The 18,990-nt window shown below is 38.9% G+C and overlaps 1 protein-coding gene across 2 annotated transcripts in view; it reads right to left on the bottom strand.

The window, feature by feature from the left end:
- LOC126236994 (general transcription factor 3C polypeptide 1) overlaps positions 1-18,990 on the bottom strand; it is a 351,606-nt gene that overhangs the window by 123,980 nt on the left and 208,636 nt on the right. For both annotated transcript variants that reach the window (XM_049946720.1, XM_049946718.1), the window contains exons 17-21: positions 15,844-15,913; positions 7,358-7,444; positions 4,708-4,925; positions 1,570-1,705; positions 1,214-1,348 (exon numbers count right to left, since the gene is read on the bottom strand). In XM_049946720.1, coding sequence (XP_049802677.1) covers positions 1,214-1,348; positions 1,570-1,705; positions 4,708-4,925; positions 7,358-7,444; positions 15,844-15,913 — 646 coding nt within the window. The remainder of the gene's footprint in view (positions 1-1,213; positions 1,349-1,569; positions 1,706-4,707; positions 4,926-7,357; positions 7,445-15,843; positions 15,914-18,990) is intronic.

Raw genomic sequence — 18,990 nt, 5'->3', positions numbered from 1 at the left:
TATTTCAATCATAGTTGCCGATGTCACAGTGTTAATATTGGCACATGCATGGGTCGTCAGCTGCTGAGGTCCATCATTAGGAGTGTTTGGTGCAGTGTGTGTTCAGACACATTTGTACTCTTCCCAGCATTAAAGTCCGATGTTAGTTCTGCTCAGTATGTCTCTCTTTAAAGATTGAGATCAACAGCCTATGATCGTTACTGCCAGGACTTGCAGCATTTCAATGAAGACTCTTGCTAACAACTTGCTCGGTTCTACGGTGTTGTGATTTAGGTTTCTATAGTGGTTAATTCTTTGAGGTGTTTTACGTAACAGCTGACAGGATCTGGCATTACTGCAGACTTCCTTGGTGGACCTTTAAGTGGACTTTCTATGATATGCAGAACATCAAGGTATGAAAGGATTTTGCAAGCTATCAATGCACTTTATGTTCTCTAAAGGCATGAGAAATAAATCACTTTGTTGCACTGACACCAGGTATTACATCATGTGTGAAAGCAGTCACACCATATTCCAGGTGTCTTGCAAATGATGTACAGCATTCTACATGTGAACAAGACCTAAACTGGCGTTTAGCAGCTACTGCTGAACTATAAATAACTCCTGCATAGTTGTCATGTCTCTTCTGCACATACTCTATTCTCACAAACTTTTCAGTTGTGCCTCTGTTTGTATGCATCATCAACTGTAACCAGTTTCACATCCTTGCCCTCTCCATATCCTCTCCTGCCAATTTTCCACCTCATAATTTTCCTGTCTTGAAATTTCACTCCCCCCTTTGTTTTGTGGTGGTATATCTAAACCTCATTTTAATGCTGCTCCTGAGCACTCACTGTCTCCTCCTCTCCTACCTATCAGTGTCACTCCTTGCTCTGCATATCTTAGATCCTCCTATTTTCTGTCTCTTCCTTCCATTACCTCATCTTTTGCTAGCAATTCATTGTTGACTTTTCCGTGTTTTATCTAACTTCACCTGTGGTCCTTTCCTACTTAATTCCAGATTATATTGCTTCCTAAAATCACTTCATCCCTTTTGATGGATGTAGAAATATCTGAATCTGTAAGTATTTTGGTTTTTCTAACTTCACTTGATTGCAGATTAATTATGAAGTCCTATTTTCCTATAGATATTCATGTAAAGTGACGTGATTTCTTTAAAGCATTCGTCATATCAGTGCAAAGACAAGCAAATTATGATTGAATTTCACAATACCTCAAATTTTTTCTTTATTTCCGCATCTTGCCGAATTTCCTCTAAAAACAATGCTACACTACTGGATGTTGACATATTTTTCATCATATATAATATACGCCGTTGACATGCACGGGATGTTTTGTTGTGTGATTCCTGTATGAGGAGAAAAAGAGTGTCAGATTTTATTAAGCACATATTCACAATACATAATACATACAGAAAAATAAAATTTTAACTGGGAAAATAATAAATCCCCTTCAAGAGTATTATTTTTTTAAAACACATACATGTACAGCAACTGTCTCTGAAGTTTGGTTACAATTCTGACAAAAGTAATTACTTTAAATGTAAAGTAGCTTTGAGATATTGCTTACCGGGAATTTACTATGAAGTATATCTCGGATTAATTGGAAAGGAACCAATTGCTGTCGTGGAACTGGACAAAGATACATACTAGCAACTTTGCACAACAGTAAAAAATTGTCCTCTCTATGGCTCCAATCAACTCGCCTGAAAGAAAAGTAAATTTTCATGTAAATGAAACTAAAATCATATTCTGGCGAGCAGTTTGAGTGTGATGATTATGTCTCCTAAACATGCATTCGATAAAACATGTGGCATGAACCTAACATTACTAAAGATCCTAAATCCTAGTTAATAGTTGATTTATAATTCATACAGTGGGTGTGGGATTGCAGCAGATATAGTGGGCAAGGGAGGAAGGACACGGGGAGTGAGAGGAAGGTTTGAGGAAGGATGGCTGACAAATGAGATTGAGAGGCAACAGGTGCAGGTGCTTGGGGAGGAAGGGGGATATGAATGTAAGTGGAAGAGGCAAGGCAGTAGGTGAATGAGCATTGCACACAGTGAGTTCATGCAGAGCACAATGATTGGAAAGTAAGGAAGACAATGGGTTAACATCCTGCCAACATCACAGTCATTAAAGATGAAGCACAAGCTCAAAATGTTTCACGGGTGGGGAAGGAAATCAGCCGTGCTCTTTCGAAGGAACCATACCAGCATTTGCCTGGAGCAATTCCTGGATGACCAGATGCTGTATTGAACCATTGTCCTCCCAAATGCGAGTCCATTGAGCTAGTGTGACATAACAGAAGGTGGATTCCAACCACAGCGCCATCTCGCTCGGTCATTGGGACTGAAAGGGGGAGATGGAACAGAAGAAAGGGGCAGGGCATTGTGTCCCAAATGATTGAAGTTCTGAGTCTCATAGTATAGAGGAGTCCTTGAATAGCAGACAAAGAAGTCCTTCTTCTGAAATGTGTGTGTGTGTGTGTGTGTGTGTGTGTGTGTGTGTGTGTTCATTTGGAACTTCATTAACATAAACATCACAATAGTGGTTACATGACTGGAACAATTCAAGCCATAAGCAATTAACATGTTAAAGAACGAGGAACAAGCTTCAGTCATAACAGGGAAAGAGGTCAAATACTAGGGATAAAATCCACTCTGTCATTAATCTTCAATATTTCAGTACCTTGGTAAATAAAATTTTTAGGAATTAGGAATCTACATGTTTTCTTTTCATGGAACAGGTGCACAGTGAAGTTTATTTTTGCTTTCTCTGTTCATTAAAGGTTGTAGCTCTAATAATGATGACAAAAATAGGAGTGTGGGTGAACTATTATGAACAGTAGAAGGAATGTAGTGCGATGACAAGACAGTTATGAAGCCGTGATCCACCACTACAGTACAAACATATATGCCTATTAACTCAGGAGTTGATGACAAGACTGAAAAGAATAATGATCACATGAAATCAGATATTCAGCATGTTAAGGACGCCAACAATTTGATTGTGATAGGGGACTGAACTTTAATAGTGAGAACGGGAAGAGACGGAAAAATAATAGGTGAACAGAGATGGTTGAAAATGAATGAAATTGGATGTTGCCTCTTGAATACTGCAAAAACATGGTTTAATAATCATGAAAGACAATTGAATACATGGAATAAATTTGAAGACTCATAAGATCTAAGATAGATTATTTAATGGTGAGACAGAGATTCAGAAATCATTTTTTAAACTTCAAAATATTTCTGGACATTGAACTGGACTCTGAAAATAATGTATTAGTTACAAAATAACAAACTAGACAACTTGGAATTAAGAAGATGAGACCTGGACACGTTGAAACAAAAGACATTTTTATGTTTCAAAGGATGTGCTAGGCAAGAACTAGCTTGAACAAGGGAAAGGAATACAATAGGAGCCGAGATCCTATATGAAATGGGGAAGGAAGCAGAGGAAAATCTACACTAGAAGAACAATCTTGGACACTTGAGATACACCATTATGGCCCGAGATGCTGGAGATGGTGGTCCTGTGTGCATGAGGTGTGTTTGCTTGTGTGTGTGGATGAATGGTGCATGTGTGTGTCTCTTTTACTGATGAAGGCAGTGGCAGAAAGCTGTATGTGAGTGTCTTTTCATTGTGCCTGTCTGCAACTTGATACGTCTCCTTTACATTAAGTAGCAATCTGTCTTTTCCTACATTGGTGATATTCCTATCTGGAGTTTCCATTGTTTGATATAAGAAAGATATATACCACTTATAGGAAAATTGTAAAAAAATCTCCACAGAAATGAGAAGCAGCTGAAGGAACATCAAGAGCTCAGATGTGAAGTGAGTACTAAGCAAAGAACAGAAACATGAAAGGTGGAAGCAATATACAAAGGAAGGAAGCAATGAAGATTAACATCCCATTGACAACTACGTCATTTGAGATAAATCACAATCTTAGAATGTATCAAGGATGGGCAAGGAAATCGACCATGCCCTTTCAAAAGAATCACACCGACATTTGCCTGGAGTGATTCAGGGAAATCATGAAAAAGCTAAATCTGGATGGTATGATGTGAATCTGGACTGTAATCCTCCTGAATAAGCAATATACATAAGGAAAGAATAAAGGAAATAACTTTGAAGATTATATTGTGAGTCATGCACAGGAAGTGGATAAATGGAAGATGGATTTTATGCAATATTGAGAGTAAAATTTGACAAAGCACTGAAAGACAAAAGTAAAAAAAAAAGACACTTGGAGTAGATGATATTCCATCAGAATTATTAAAATTCTTGAGTGAACCAACCATAATAACCTGTTTCAGCTGGTATTCAGGGTATAAGAGACAGAAAAATAAACTCACATACCACATAAATAATGTAATAATCCCTGTACCAAAAAAGGCAATTGCTGACAGAAGTAAAGAGGACATGAAATGTAGACTGATAATAAAAAGAAAACCTTTCTGAGTCTGAGAAACGTGTTAGCACAGCAACATAAACATGCTGGAGATAGGACTGGTAGGTCATATAACTAATGAAAATTTAAAATAACTTGAATCACAGAGAGAAAGATTTTAGGTTTCACTTGGTTAAAAGAAAGACAAGGTTGACAGCATTCAAGCTGAAGTACCACTCGGGGGGGGGGGGGGGGGGAAATATAAATATATATATATATATATATATATATATACAAAGTAATACATACAATTTACTCATGAGAAGCAAGGCAGCTTGATCAGCCTCATCATAGTAAGGTCTATGTTCTTTCTTCTTCTGTCGAATCAGAACTCTGCGTGTGATCTTCTTTGCCTTTGCTTTACGCCTTGGTGCTGATGTTGGCTTCAACACAGGTGCTGCAGCAACAGCCACAGCTGATTTTCTTGAAATTGAACGCTGGAGTCTATTTCCTTTCTTGGTATTTCCCTATAAATGAATGAATGTCATATCAGCTAATGCCTATATTCATATTCACATTCATTTTAAAACTTGACAATTTCAGAACAATATTTTAACATGTTTTATTTCACTTCGTTATGTAAATCAGTTTTCTCTGTTAAGCAGGCGAATAATAATATTGTTGATGTTAAATCTCTTCTCAGTGTTCTTAATGAAGTTGTAGTTCAACATAATGTGCATTAATGTTGTTCAATAAAACTTCTATCCACATGGCACACAGTGAAATTAGGCAAAAGAGTGTTTACAAGACAGTGAAGAAGATCTACAATTGCAAAGATATGGAAACTGTGTTTGTGTGTGGGTCTGCATGTTTTTTTTTCTTTTTTTTTTTTTGGGTAGGGGTGGGGGTGGAGTGAGGGGAAGAGAACGACTGTGAGACCAAAAATCGATAGTTTGTAACTAACAAAACTTTAGACAATGACTTCAGTTTAGGTGCTTATTATTGTACACTGCCTGAAGCTAGAACACTCACGATCAGTTCAAAGCTAATTATTTACTGGTGAGGCTTGCAATATTCTGATGTTGACAAAACTGACGAACTGATTGACTCAGTGGAAAGAACTAAAATTCTCATCAACAGAATCAGAAGACAAAAGAAGAGAATACAATACAGTACACTCTACACACTAGTCATCACTACCCACACACAAAGTTGTTCCCTATGTCAGTTCTTTCCATGTGATTAATTTTATGTCCAATGAACTTATCTGCAAATGATATACTGTATGTGGGAAAGTGTAAGTGAAAGTACAGCCAAAGTCTGACAAAATCACATTGTTCATAAGCGACACAAAGACAGTTGGAAAAAATGGAGAATTACCAAAACAGCTCAGTTAAATGTTACAAAGAAAATGCAGAAATTAGTACAAATGGTCCACAAAATTGTACTATTTTTATCATCAGATATTGTGAGACAGAGCTTTTCTACAGGCATAAGTATAAGAAGCAGAAACATCAATTACACAAAGTTCTCATCTTCAGGCAAATGGAATGAAGTTCTTCCATTATTGTACCCAGAAAACCAAGATTTTTTATGGAGGTACCTTGGATTAGAAAAGGAGGCTGAGACATAAAACCTAATGGAAATAGTTTGGAGAACTGTAATCAACTAAAGACCTCATGATGTTTGTGGGAAATAAATTCTTAAAGATTCTGGAAATAGCTGTACAAGTGTGTGTAAAGTGCTGAATAACAGCACCAGCTCGCTGGAGGGACTATTGATATTGATAATGATGGTGATATACCCAACATACAGGTTGGTATTTATGTTTTTTAAATATGCAGAAAAAAGTTTTCCAGTTTGTGAACTGTCGTGATATAAATTAAAATGAGTTTTCCTAAAATTCATACAGTGTGTAAAGTTTTATGTTTCAACTAGACAAGTTAATAAATATTTCATTAGCTGTATTTTACCACGTACTATTAACATTGTGCTGCTCTTATGTTGTTCTTGCTGTTGTGGTCTTCAGTCCTGAGGCTGATTTGATGCAACTCTCCACGCTACTCTATCCTGTGCAAGCTTCTTCATCTCCCAGTATGTATGGGCAACAAAATATATGATGAAATCAATAACCAGCTTTTACTCTCTGAACAAGCGGAATAGTAACAAAATTAATCAAACCTGCAACATACCCTTGAGAGTCATGGCTAATGGCCAGAAAAATGATCTGCTGGAAATGCAGCAGCTATTTCTCTCTAGAAGTGGCCTCTTTCTGCTGATCATTTTATGCCAAAATATAATCTTTCTGAGCATCAATATAATAAAATAGATTAATGACTGCGAATAGTTAATACAGCCTACAGAAATAGACTGTGACAGCAGCACTTTTTTGTTCATACTACCTTCACTTAATCCATACTCAACAAACTGCCAGAGCATATTAAATGACACACAGAAAGTGCATAACCAGGATCTGTGATGAGGGAGGGGGACAGGGAGGACTCATGTCAGTTTTGCTGTGAATGGTGAAAAAGTGTTGAGTAAATAGTTCCTGGTATACTTGCTACTAACCAGCATCCATTAGACATTCTGCTTTCCATCAAACTGATGCTAAATTGATATGTCTGTCTGTGTGTGATGGAGAAAGATGCAAGTTCAGTTTTATAATGCCCATCCCAACATTCACTTTAAATCGAGCAAAACCTAAATCTGCATTGTCGGGCAGAGATTTGAACCATTTTTCCTACCCAATGCAATTACAGTGTGCTAACCACTGTGCCACATTACTCATTTTCTATGTGGAGAGTGGATCTGTGTTCACAAAAGTGCGACTCTGACACATTCCAGCCCCCCGCCCCCCACACACACCTTAACATCACACTTAGGACATTCTATTTAATTTTTTAAAACTAAAACATCAAGTAATGTGTTTCTAGGCACTTTCCAAAAGAGAACTTACCACATAGCTGTCAAATATTTCCTTATTTTTCTTTATTTCTTCTGAGATGGATGCTGTACTCTGCTTTTTCACTTCAGTGTTCTGGGACTGAAAATGAAATGAATCAAATATTTAATTTATTTTTACAATAGTCCAATGTAGTAGGTACAAATTCAGTATAAATCTTATTATGCATTACTTTCTTTGTCAAAGGTTTGGCAGACTCATAGGATTAGCGTCACAAAATACTTAAAAACCTGAATGACTGATGCTTAAAAAAGGTTTTAGCATATGATTTTTTATGAAGAATCCTTCAGCATCAGGAGACGATGGTGATCATGGTGATCATTGTGTGTGTGTGTGTGTGTGTGTGTGTGTGTGGGTGTGTGTGTGTGTGTGTGTGTGGGTGGGTTCTTCCGAATCTGGTGAACGACTTTGTCCAACAGCTTAGTCTACTTATAAATGTACTTTCAAATGTGTGTGTCTGCTGCTCAACACCTTTTTTATGTCCTGAGTAGCAATGTTTCCTACATCTACATATATACTCTGCAAACAGCAATGAAGTGCATGGCTGTTATTACAGCTTTCTTCTGTTTCATTCATGTCTGGATCATGGGAACTATGATTGCTTAAATGCTTCAGTGTACGCTGTAATTAGTCTAACCTTGTCTTCATGATATGTATGGGAACGATGTGTAGACGTTGTAATATATTGAATATAATAGAGGGAAACATGCCACGTGGGAAAAATATATCTAAAAACAAAGATGATGTAACTTACCAAAAGAAAGCGTTGGTATGTTGATAGAGATACAAACAAACACAAACACAAAATTCAAGCTTTCGCAACCCACGGTTGCTTCATCAGGAAAGAGGGAAGGAGAGGGAAAGACGAAAGGATGTGGGTTTTAAGGGAGAGGGTAAGGAGTCATTCCAATCCCGGGAGTGGAAAGACTTACCTTAGGGGGAAAAAAGGACAGGTATACACGCGCGCGCACACACACATATCCATCTGCACATATACAGACACAAGCAGACATATATCATGTCTGCTTGGATTCAGATAAAAAGGATAAATACAACTTATCACCATAATGAGCTTGCAGATTACAATAGAAGAAACTGCCTTTAAAACTACACTGAAGAGCCAAAGAGACTTGTACATCTGCCTAATATCATGTAGGCTCCTGGGAGCATGCAGAACTGCCACAACATAATGTGTCATGGGCTCAACCACTGTCTCAAGTAGTGCTGGGGGGAACTGACACCATGAATCCTGCAGGGCTGTCCATAAATCCGTAAGGTTACGAGGGTGTGGAGATCTCTTCTGAACAGCACGATGCAAGGCATCCCAAATATGCTCAATAATGTTCATGTCCAGGGTGTTTGGTGCCAGCGGAAGAGTTTAAACTCAGAATAGCATTCCTGGTGTCACTCTGTAGTAAGTCTGGATGTGTGGGGTGTCACATTGTCCTGCTGAAATTGACCAATTCTGTTGGAATGCACAATAGACATAAATGGGTGCAAGTGATCAGACAGGATGCTTACGTATATGTCACCTGTCAGAGTCGTATCTAGACATACTAGTGGTCCCATATCACTCCAACTGCACACGACCCACACCACTACAGAGCCTCCACCACCTTGAACAGTTCCCTGTTGACATTCAGGGTCCATGGATTCATGAAATTGTCTCCATACCCATACACGTCCATCCATTCGATACAATTTGAAATGAGACTCGGCTGACCAGGCAACATGTTTCCAGTCATCAACAGTCCAATGTCATTGTTGACGGGCCCAGTTGAGGCATAAAGCTTTTTGTGTAACACAAGTCATCAAGGGTACACGAGTGAGCTCTTAAAGATCATATTGATGATGTTTCGTTGAATGGTTCATGCACTGACACTTGCTGATGGCCTAGCATTGAAATCTGCAGCAATTTGAAGAAGGGTTGCACCTCTGTCACATTGAGTGATTCTTCTCAGTCATCATTGGTCCTGGATCTTTTTCCGGCTGTAGTGATGTCGGAGATTTGACGTTTTACCAGATTCCTGATATTCACAGCACGCTCATGAAATAGTCTTTCGGAAAAATCCTCACTTCATTGTTACCTCGGAGATGCTGTGTGCCATCACTCTTGCGCCAACTATAACACCATGTTCAAACTCGCTTAAATCTTGATAACCTGTCATAGTAGCAGCAGGATCTAACAACAGCGCCAGACACTTGTTGTCTTATAAAGGCTTTGCCGACAGCAGTGCCCTATTCTGCCTATTTAAATATCTCTGTATTTGAATACGCCTGCCTATACCAGTTTCTTTGGCACTTCAGTGTATATTTATTATGAGAAAACAAACATTGAAGTAAGTGAGCTGAAGTAGTATTCGGTGAAAGTCAAAATTTCTTAAAAATATTGAGCACTGTTTTCTGATCAGCTTTGTACTTCACCAGAAAAGTTCAACACTTTTTTGTGAAAATAATAGTGAGCATGAAACTATATTATTGCCCATAGGAACGCCTCAAAATGACAAGTGATGAACTATGATACAATTCCAGTTAACAGAAGTGAATTTCTTACCAAACAGTTTATATTGAGTACCAATGAAATTTCTTTAACCATCATTTGAAGTGAAATTTCTTTGGTCTGGTGAACATTTTATGCGTTAAAGATACTACAGCATAATATTTTCAAGCCTAATTTATGTTATTTTGCTAAACATATACACGATTTATTTCAGTGCCGTTTTTTGAAAAAGTGTTTGTTGTCTTTGCTGTGGGATAGTGCTAGTATTTTGTACCTCCTTAACAATCAGAGTCTAGAAAAAACATTATGACTGTATGATTATTTGGATACATGTTCACATACCATCAACTTTTCTGTGTAACACGGCTACTCACGATTAGATGCATGGGTTTCTATTATGTGTGGGTTTGTTTCTGTACCGTGTGGGTATGATAATGAATCTTTGCTTGTGTCTGTATATGTGCGGATGGATATGTGTGTGTGTGCACAAGTGTATACCTGTCCTTTTTTCCCCCTAGGGTAAGTCTTTCCGCTCCCGGTATTGGAATGACTCCTTACCCTCTCCATTAACACCCACATCACTTTGTCTTTCCCTCTCCTTCCCTCTTTCCTGATGAAGCAACCGTTGGTTGTGAAAGCTTGAATTTTGTGTGTGTGCGTTTATATTTGTTTGTATCTCTATCAACATACCAACGCTTTCGCTTGGTAAGTTACATCATCTTTGTTTTTAGATATATGAATCGTTATTTAACGAGAGGTGATGTTATTTGGAGAACAGGTGTGCAGCAAAATTGATATAGCGAGATGAATAGTGGAATGGGGCGTATCAGTGGTAACAATGGGGATAGAAGAGCAGAAATAATAGATGGTGGTGTTGATGCTTGAGAGTGGGAGTTGTACAAAATAAGAGAACAGGAAGGCTGAAGAACGTAAGATAAGTAGATAGAGATGGACATGGCAATAGAAGAGGTGAAAATCAGTGGTGGAAACATGGAAATAAATGAACTCGAGTAGAATTAACAACAAAACTGAGATGAAAAAAGAAGTAGAATTCACAGAGAATGCCAAGAAACATGGCAGAAAAACATGAGCTGAACAGAGGAATATCCAACTGGAGGAAATAAGAGAGAGGTGTTAGCTAATAAGGTATGTTAGTTTACTAAGGGTTTAATCAGAAAGGAAGACAAAGGGAATGGATAATGTGTTTAAATGATACATACATCTTACTTACAGAGGTAGCTAGAGCAACAATTACAGGGAACATCTTTCTTTAATAGTGTAATAAATTACAAGGTGTACAACTTTGCTTCTGCCGTTTGCCAATAGGTGGTGACAATGGTGAGTAGTGGTTGAAAGAAACAGATCATAGATGTCAGGCAGTTAGCTTGGACCTCGATCAACATAACCTCATTCAAACATTAGTCGATTTGTGTCTGCATCATAAAGTTGTTCTTGATTGAAAATGTCAGTTTACGAGCCTAATTCTTGTCATTTGCGGGAGGTGTTACTGTTTTGTTTCAATATGAAGAAAACAGCGACTAAGTCTCATCGAATGCTCTAAAGTACGTACGGTAAGGATGCTATTAGTGAAAGGAAGTGTTATGAGTGGTTTCAATGCTTCAAGAATGGTGATTTTAACTTCGTAGACCGGCATAGTGGTGGAAGAGAGAATGTTTTCGAAGATGCAGAATTGGAGTCATTGCTGAGTGAAGACTCACATCAAACTCAAGAAGAATTAGCACGATTCGTGGGAGTGACACAGAAGGCCATTTCAAAACGTCTCAAGGCTACGGGCATGATTCAGAAAGAAGGAACTTGGATCCCGTGTGAGCTGAAGCCAAGAGGTGTTGAACGGTGTTTGTGTTTGTGAACAGTTGCTTCAGAGGCAAAAACCGAAGGGATTTCTGCATCGCATTGTGACCGGGAATGAAAAATGGGTTCATTACGATAACCCTACATGAAAAAAATCATGGGGATATCCCGCCCATGCTTTCATGTCGATGGCCAAACCGAATATTCGTGGCTCCAAGATCATGCTCTACATTTGGTGGGACCAACTCAGCGTCATGTACCAGTGAAACAACCATGGGTACTCGTTATCGAGCATTAAAAGACCAACGGCCACAATACAGCGAGAGGCACAATAAAGTGAGCAACATGACAATGCTCGACCCTATGTTTGTAAAATAGGTCAAAATGTACTTGGAAATGTTAAAATGGGAAGTCCTACCCCACCCACCATATTCTCCAGACATTGCTCCCTCTGACTATCACCTGTTTAGATCAATGGTGCATGACCTGGCTGACCAACACTTCCGATCTCATGAAGAAGCCACAAATCGGATAGATTCATGGACTGCTTCAGAAGATGAACAATTTTTTTTACACAGAATTTGTATACTGCCCGAAAGATGGGAGAAAGTAGTGGCCAGTGATGGAAAATACTTTGAATGATACATGTGTAACCAATTTGTTTCATTAAAGCCTCAAATGTTGGGCAAAAATGGCAGAAGCAAAGTTGTACACCTTGTAGCTGCCAATGATACAACTGTATTCCGTCACTCAGGAACCATTTTTGCATCATTCAGTCTCTGAAGATGACGACACAGTGTAACAGTGTAATATTTAAATATTTAGGGAGGGGAGAGAGAGAGAGAGAGAGAGAGAGAGAGAGAGAGAGAGAGAAGAAGAAGAAGAAGAAGAAGAAGGCAAAGCTTATAAGTACTTGAGGGAAAAATTCCCTTGATTGAGTGAAGCAAGAGTCAAAGAAGCAAACAACGGAAAATCCAGTAGGGAATATGAGAGTATTAGTAATTTGTGGAATGACACTTCTCAAATTTTATCACTGCAAGAGTTTCACACTACTCGAGTGCTTTTTTTCTTTTTACCTCAGCAATTGACAATTATTAGCATGTATCCTATACTAAACATTTATATAGTACATTGCTAAGTATCTAAATGTGTATTGGTGCTATAAAATGTATTTTTGAAGATGGAGCTACATATTTCTCTTAATGGCTATTTTTCATCTCATGTCTAAATAAATGTAGAAATCATAAATATAACTAATGTTCAATGAAAATTTGTTGCACACTGTTACATATTTTGGTGAATGTTTGTAGTTTGTTGTGACAATGGAAAAGAATGAGCAATGAAGAAAATGAAGCTAAAATTAAATGTTGCTGTATATTTTACGGGTTTCGTGATGCCTTTTACAGTATGACAGTAAGAAATAGTGAGTGGCTGCCTGGTACATATTTTGCAAGGCGATCAAACGGAACAATGACAATTGGAGTTCAATTCCACATTTCAATTATTTATTTGGAATAAAATCTAGAGTCTTCTTCCATTGATTTCATCAAATTGGAGAGTCAGCAAATGGTATTACATCAAAAATAAGACCAAAACTTCCTGACAGATTAAAACTGTGTGCTGGACTGAGATTTGAATTAGGGACCTTCGCCTTTGGCGGGCAAGTGCTCTACCAACTGAGCTACGAAAGAACGACTCACGACATTTCCTCACAGCTTTACTTCTGTCAGGCCTCGTCTCCAACCTTCCAAGCTTCACAAAAGTTCTCAGCGAAACTTGAATGACTTGCACTCCTGCAAGAAAGGATACTGCAGAGACATGGCCTAGCCACAACCTGGGGGTGTTTTGGAAAAAAAAGAGGTTCAAATGGCTCTGAGCACTATGGGACTTAACTGCTGAGGTCATCAGTCCCCTAGAACTTAGTACTACTTAAACCTAGCTAACCTAAGGACATCACACACATCCATGCCCGAGGCAGGATTCGAATCTGATACCAGTCCATCCCAAAGTCAGATCTTGCCTGGTCAGCACATTGGCCCTCATTTTAAATCCAGTGGACGGATTCGATCTGGGGCAAATCAACTCCTCACATCCCAGAAGCAGTGTGCTAACACTTGTGTCCACCCAGGCATATCTGACTGTTGACAAGTAATTACTTCATATGCAATGTGGTCATAACATTCCAATGTACAAAAATTTGGGTAAACCATATTTAAATACTGATTTCCTCTCATCCTATCATGGCATATCTCCCTTCAATGGGAGCTCACGAAGCTTTTCCTGGCTAATGCTTCAATACAAGCATTAATACTAATCAGTTCCTCTTTCTTGCTAAACCAAGTTATTCACTCTAAAACACAACAATTTTGCTAGCTTGTATTCATGTGCATCGATTTACTGATTTTCTGCCAGTTGGTAGCTTGAAGCTTTTCTAACTTTAGTTAGTTACAGCTCAAACTGTACTCTGTTTTTCAGCAAGTCACCATCTCTGCTTCCCCACTGCCAAATCTTGGCAATATACACTATGTGATCAAAAGTATCCCCCCCCCCCCCCCCCAAAACATATGTTTTTCATATTAGGTGCATTGTGCTGCCACCTACTGCCAGGTACTCCACATCAGCGACCTCAGTAGTCATTAGACATCGTGAAAGAGCACAATGGGGCACTCCTCAGAACTCATGGACTTCGACTGTGGTCAGGTAATTGGGTGTCACTTGTGTCGTTTGTCTGTATGTGAGATTTCCACACTCCTAAACATTCCTAGGTCCACTGTTTCCAATGTGATATTGAAGTGGTAATGTGAAGGGACACATATAGCACAAAAGTGTAAGGCCAACCTCGTCTGCTGACAGGCGGAGACTGCCAACAATTGAAGAGGGTTGTAATGTGTAATAGGCAGACATCTATCCAGACCATCACAGAGGAATCCCAAACTGCATCAGGATTCACTGCATGTACTATGACAGTTACGGGGGAGGTGAGAAAACTTGGAATTCATGGTCAAGTGGCTGCTCATAAGCCACACATCATGCCAGTAAATGCCAAACAATGCCTTGCTTTGTGTACGGAGCGTAAATGTCAGACAATTGAAAAGTGGAAAAACACTGTGTGGAGTGACAAATCATGGTACACAATGTAGCGATCCGATGGCAGGGTATGGGTATGGTGAATGCCCGGTGAACCTCATCTGTCAGCATGTGTAATGCCAACAGTAAAATTCGGAGGTGGTGGTGTTATGGTATGGTCGGGTTTTTCATGGAGGCACTATCACAGCACAGGCCTACATTGATGTTTTAAGAAGCTTCTTGCTTCCCACTGCTGAAGAGCAATCCGGGGATGGCGACTGCATCTTTCAACGCTATTGAGCAACTATTTAAAATGCACGGACTGTGGCGGAGTGGTTACACAACAATAACATCCCTGTAATGGACTGGCCTGCATAGAGTCCTGACCTGAATCCTATAGAATACCTTTGGGACGTTTTGGAATGCCGACTTCATGCCAGGCCTCAATGACCGACATCGATACCTTTCCTTAATGCAGCATGCCGTAAAGAATGGACTGCAATTCCCCAAGAAACCTTCCAGCACCTGATTGAACATATGCCTGCGAGAGTGGAAGCTGTCATCATGGCTAAGGGTGGGCCAACACCATACTGAAATCCAGCATTACCGATGGAGGGCACCACGAACTTGTAAGTCATTTTCAGCCAGGTGTCTGGATCCTTTTAACCATAGTGTAGGAACTAAGCATTCAGCCCCATTTCACCCCCTGGGCACAGAGAAAAATATACATTTCCAGGAATCACTTATGTGCCTGTTTATCTCTTATGTCTCCCTTCTGCTCATTTTTTCACATACTTGGCTTCTTCCAACAGGTATAAAGTAAGGTGATTTTAGTCACCTCAGTTCAAACTGTACTTCATTAACATTAGTTTTTACCATGGATCACATTACATTAGAAGTAAAGAAATATAGTAATTTCAATTAATGCTTGTTTTCAGCAGTCTAAAATGGCTAGCACCTAGCCCAGTTTCTTAGTTTTGTTGGTGTATGAATCTGCAAGTAACAAAAAGTCACCCTCAAGCAGTAACTAAGCTTTTGAATGTTGCCAAATTTAATGCCTTTGTAAATAATAGGATACATATCAAGTAATACATTTTCTTACCATATTTCCAGCTAGATCAAAAGCAGCAAACTTAGATGTATAACTCCAGTTCCAGTTCCTCTTCAGGTGACTGAAACAAAGTAAATGAGAATCACTAATACATGAACAAATTAACAAAATTAATAAACAAATGTTCTAATACAAACTAAAAATCAGACAAAACAACAAAAATGTGCTAAATATTTAAAAGTGAACATGAATGGTTACATGTACTCATAAAGAAGAAGAAAAACCTTTTACATTCTAATTATATGATACAGAACAATAAATACATATAAATTAATAATGTTGGACTTGGGCCATAGAATGGAGAACAACTGCTGGTGGAAATGTAACATACCAATATATTTTTCCAAGCAGGGGAAGAGGATAATATACATTTAAATATACAATATAGATTACACTACAGGCTAAATACAGATAGCATATAACTACATTATTGTAAAAAAAGGGTGTTCTGATCTTCAGTCAGAAGTCTGGCCTGATGCAGCTCTCCATTCTGATATATCCTGTAGAATCCTCCACCCCTCTGAATAACTACTAAAACCCACATCTATCTGAATTTGTTTACTGTGGTCAGGCCTTGATTTCCCTCTGCAATGTTTACTCCCAACACTTCCCTCCGTTACCAAACTGACTATTATTATAATTATTGTTATTCTTTACTTTCTCAGACGTTAAGTCTGGTTAAAAATGGAAAGTGATGCAGACCTTGATCAAGCGTCACTTCCTTTTAACTGTATGGTATGTGTTATATGGCATTTATGATCTTTCGGGTAATTGAACACGTATCAATAAGTACTGATTTCTGTAGTTGTATGTATAAGTTTGGATGTAGCTGTATTGCATTGATGTACTGGTGGATATTGTGTGGTATGACTCCTGTAGTTGATAGTATAATTGGTATAATGTCAACTTTATTCTGATGCCACATATCCTTGACTTCCTCAGCCAGTTGGATGTATTTTTCAATTTTTTCTCCTGTTTTCTTCTGTATATTTGTTGTATTGGGTATGGATATTTCGATTAGTTGTGTTAATTTCTTCTTTTTATTGGTGAGTATGATGTCAGGTTTGTTATGTGGTGTTGTTTTATCTGTTATAATGGTTCTGTTCCAGTATAATTTGAATTCATCATTCTCCAGTACACTTTGCGGTGCATATGTGTATGTGGGAACGTGTTGTTTTATAAGTTTATGTTGTAAGGCAAGCTGTTGATGTATTATTTTTGCTACATTGTCATGTCTTCGGTGGTATTCTGTATTTGCTAGTATTGTACATCCGCTTGTGATGTGATCTACTGTTTCTATTTGTTGTTTGCAAAGTCTGCATTTATCTGTTGTGGTATTGGGATCTTTAATAATATGCTTGCTGTAATATCTGGTGTTTATTGTTTGATCCTGTACTGCAATCATGAATCCTTCCGTCTCACTGTATATATTGCCTTTTCTTAGCCATGTGTTGGATGCGTCTTGATCGATGTGTGGCTGTGTTAAATGATACGGGTGCTTGCCATGTAGTGTTTTCTTTTTCCAATTTATTTTCTTCGTGTCTGTTGATGTTATGTGATCTAAAGGGTTGTAGAAGTGGTTATGAAATTGCAATGGTGTAGCCGATGTATTTATATGAGTGATTGCTTTGTGTATTTTGCTAGTTTCTGCTCGTTCTATAAAGAACCTGTCCATAATGTAGGTTCTTTGTGTCGATAAATCCCCTTCCTCCTTCCTTTCTGCTTAATGTGAATCTTTCTGTTGCTTTTATTTTGCTGTTATTATTATTATTATTACTATATCATGACAGTTTTAGGCAGAGAGTGTTTTGAACTATGGTTGCACAAGATACCGGTAGAGGACGGTCCTGAACTACCACCGCCAAACAGCAAACAACTGTGCTGTAGCCACTACTAAATTCTTTGTTCCTAGAATTTGCCTCATGTTGCAGATTGCTTTTTTTTTTTTTTTATTTTGACATGAGTGAACACATTAATCCTGGTGCATAAAGGGATTTGAATGGGGATCTCACCATAATAAAAAGAATCAGTAATCCCTATGACCGTTAGGTCACTTCTGCTTTCATGGAAAAACAGAACGCGGGCATACACTATGTGATCAAAAGTGTCCGGACAACTGGCTCAAAATGACTTACACGTTCATGGCTCCCTCCATCGGTAACACTGGAATTCAATATGCCGTTGGCCCACCCTTAGCCTTGATGACATTTTCCATGCTAGCAGGCATATGTTCAATCAGGTGCTGGAAGGTTTCTTGGGGAATAGCAGTCCATTCTTCATTGGATTGCTGCACTGAGGAGAGGCATCAATGTCAGTCAGTGAGGCCTGACACGAATTCAGTGTTCGAAAACATTCCAAAGGAGTTCTATAGGATATAGGTCAGGACTCTGTGCAGGCCAATCCATTACAGGAATGTTATTGTCGTGTAACCACTCCACCAGAGGCCGTGCATTATGAACAAGTGGTTGAGTGTGTTGAAAGATGCAATTGCCAACCCCGAATTGCTCTTCAACAGTGGGATGCCAGAAGGTGCTTAAAACATCAACGTAGGCCTGTGCTGTGATATTGCCATGCAAAACAACAAGATGGGCAAGCCACCTCCATGAAAAACACGACCACACCATAACACCACCACCTCCGAATTTTACTGTTGGCACTACACACACTGGCAGATGAGGTTCACAGGGCATTCGCCATACCATACCCACACCCTGCCATCAGTTCGCCACATTGTGCACTGTGATTTGTCACTCCACAAAATGTTTTTCCACTGTTCAATCGTCCAATGTTTACATTCCTTACACCACTGAGACGTCGTTTGGCATTTACCAGCGTGACGTGTGGCTTATGAGCAGTCGCTTGACCATGAAATCCAAGTTTTCCCTCCTCCCACCTAACTGTCGCAGCACTTGCAGTGGATCCTGATGCAGTTTGGAATTCCTGTGTGTTGGTCTGGATAGATGTCCAGTGGCAGAATTAGTTTTGTTTTCAGATGATACAGGTGTTCCGTCATAACATCAAGTGCCAGCACATAATCCTGAACAAAACAGCAGAGAAGGCTTTGAGATGATGTCAGCCAATAAATAGTACCCTGGCTAGTACCACACCATGACAAGAGTAGCATCTACACGAAGAGAA

The sequence above is a fragment of the Schistocerca nitens genome, chromosome 2, assembly GCF_023898315.1.
Source record: "Schistocerca nitens isolate TAMUIC-IGC-003100 chromosome 2, iqSchNite1.1, whole genome shotgun sequence".
NCBI lineage: Eukaryota > Metazoa > Arthropoda > Insecta > Orthoptera > Acrididae > Schistocerca > Schistocerca nitens.
This window is presented reverse-complemented; position numbering and strand designations above follow the sequence as displayed.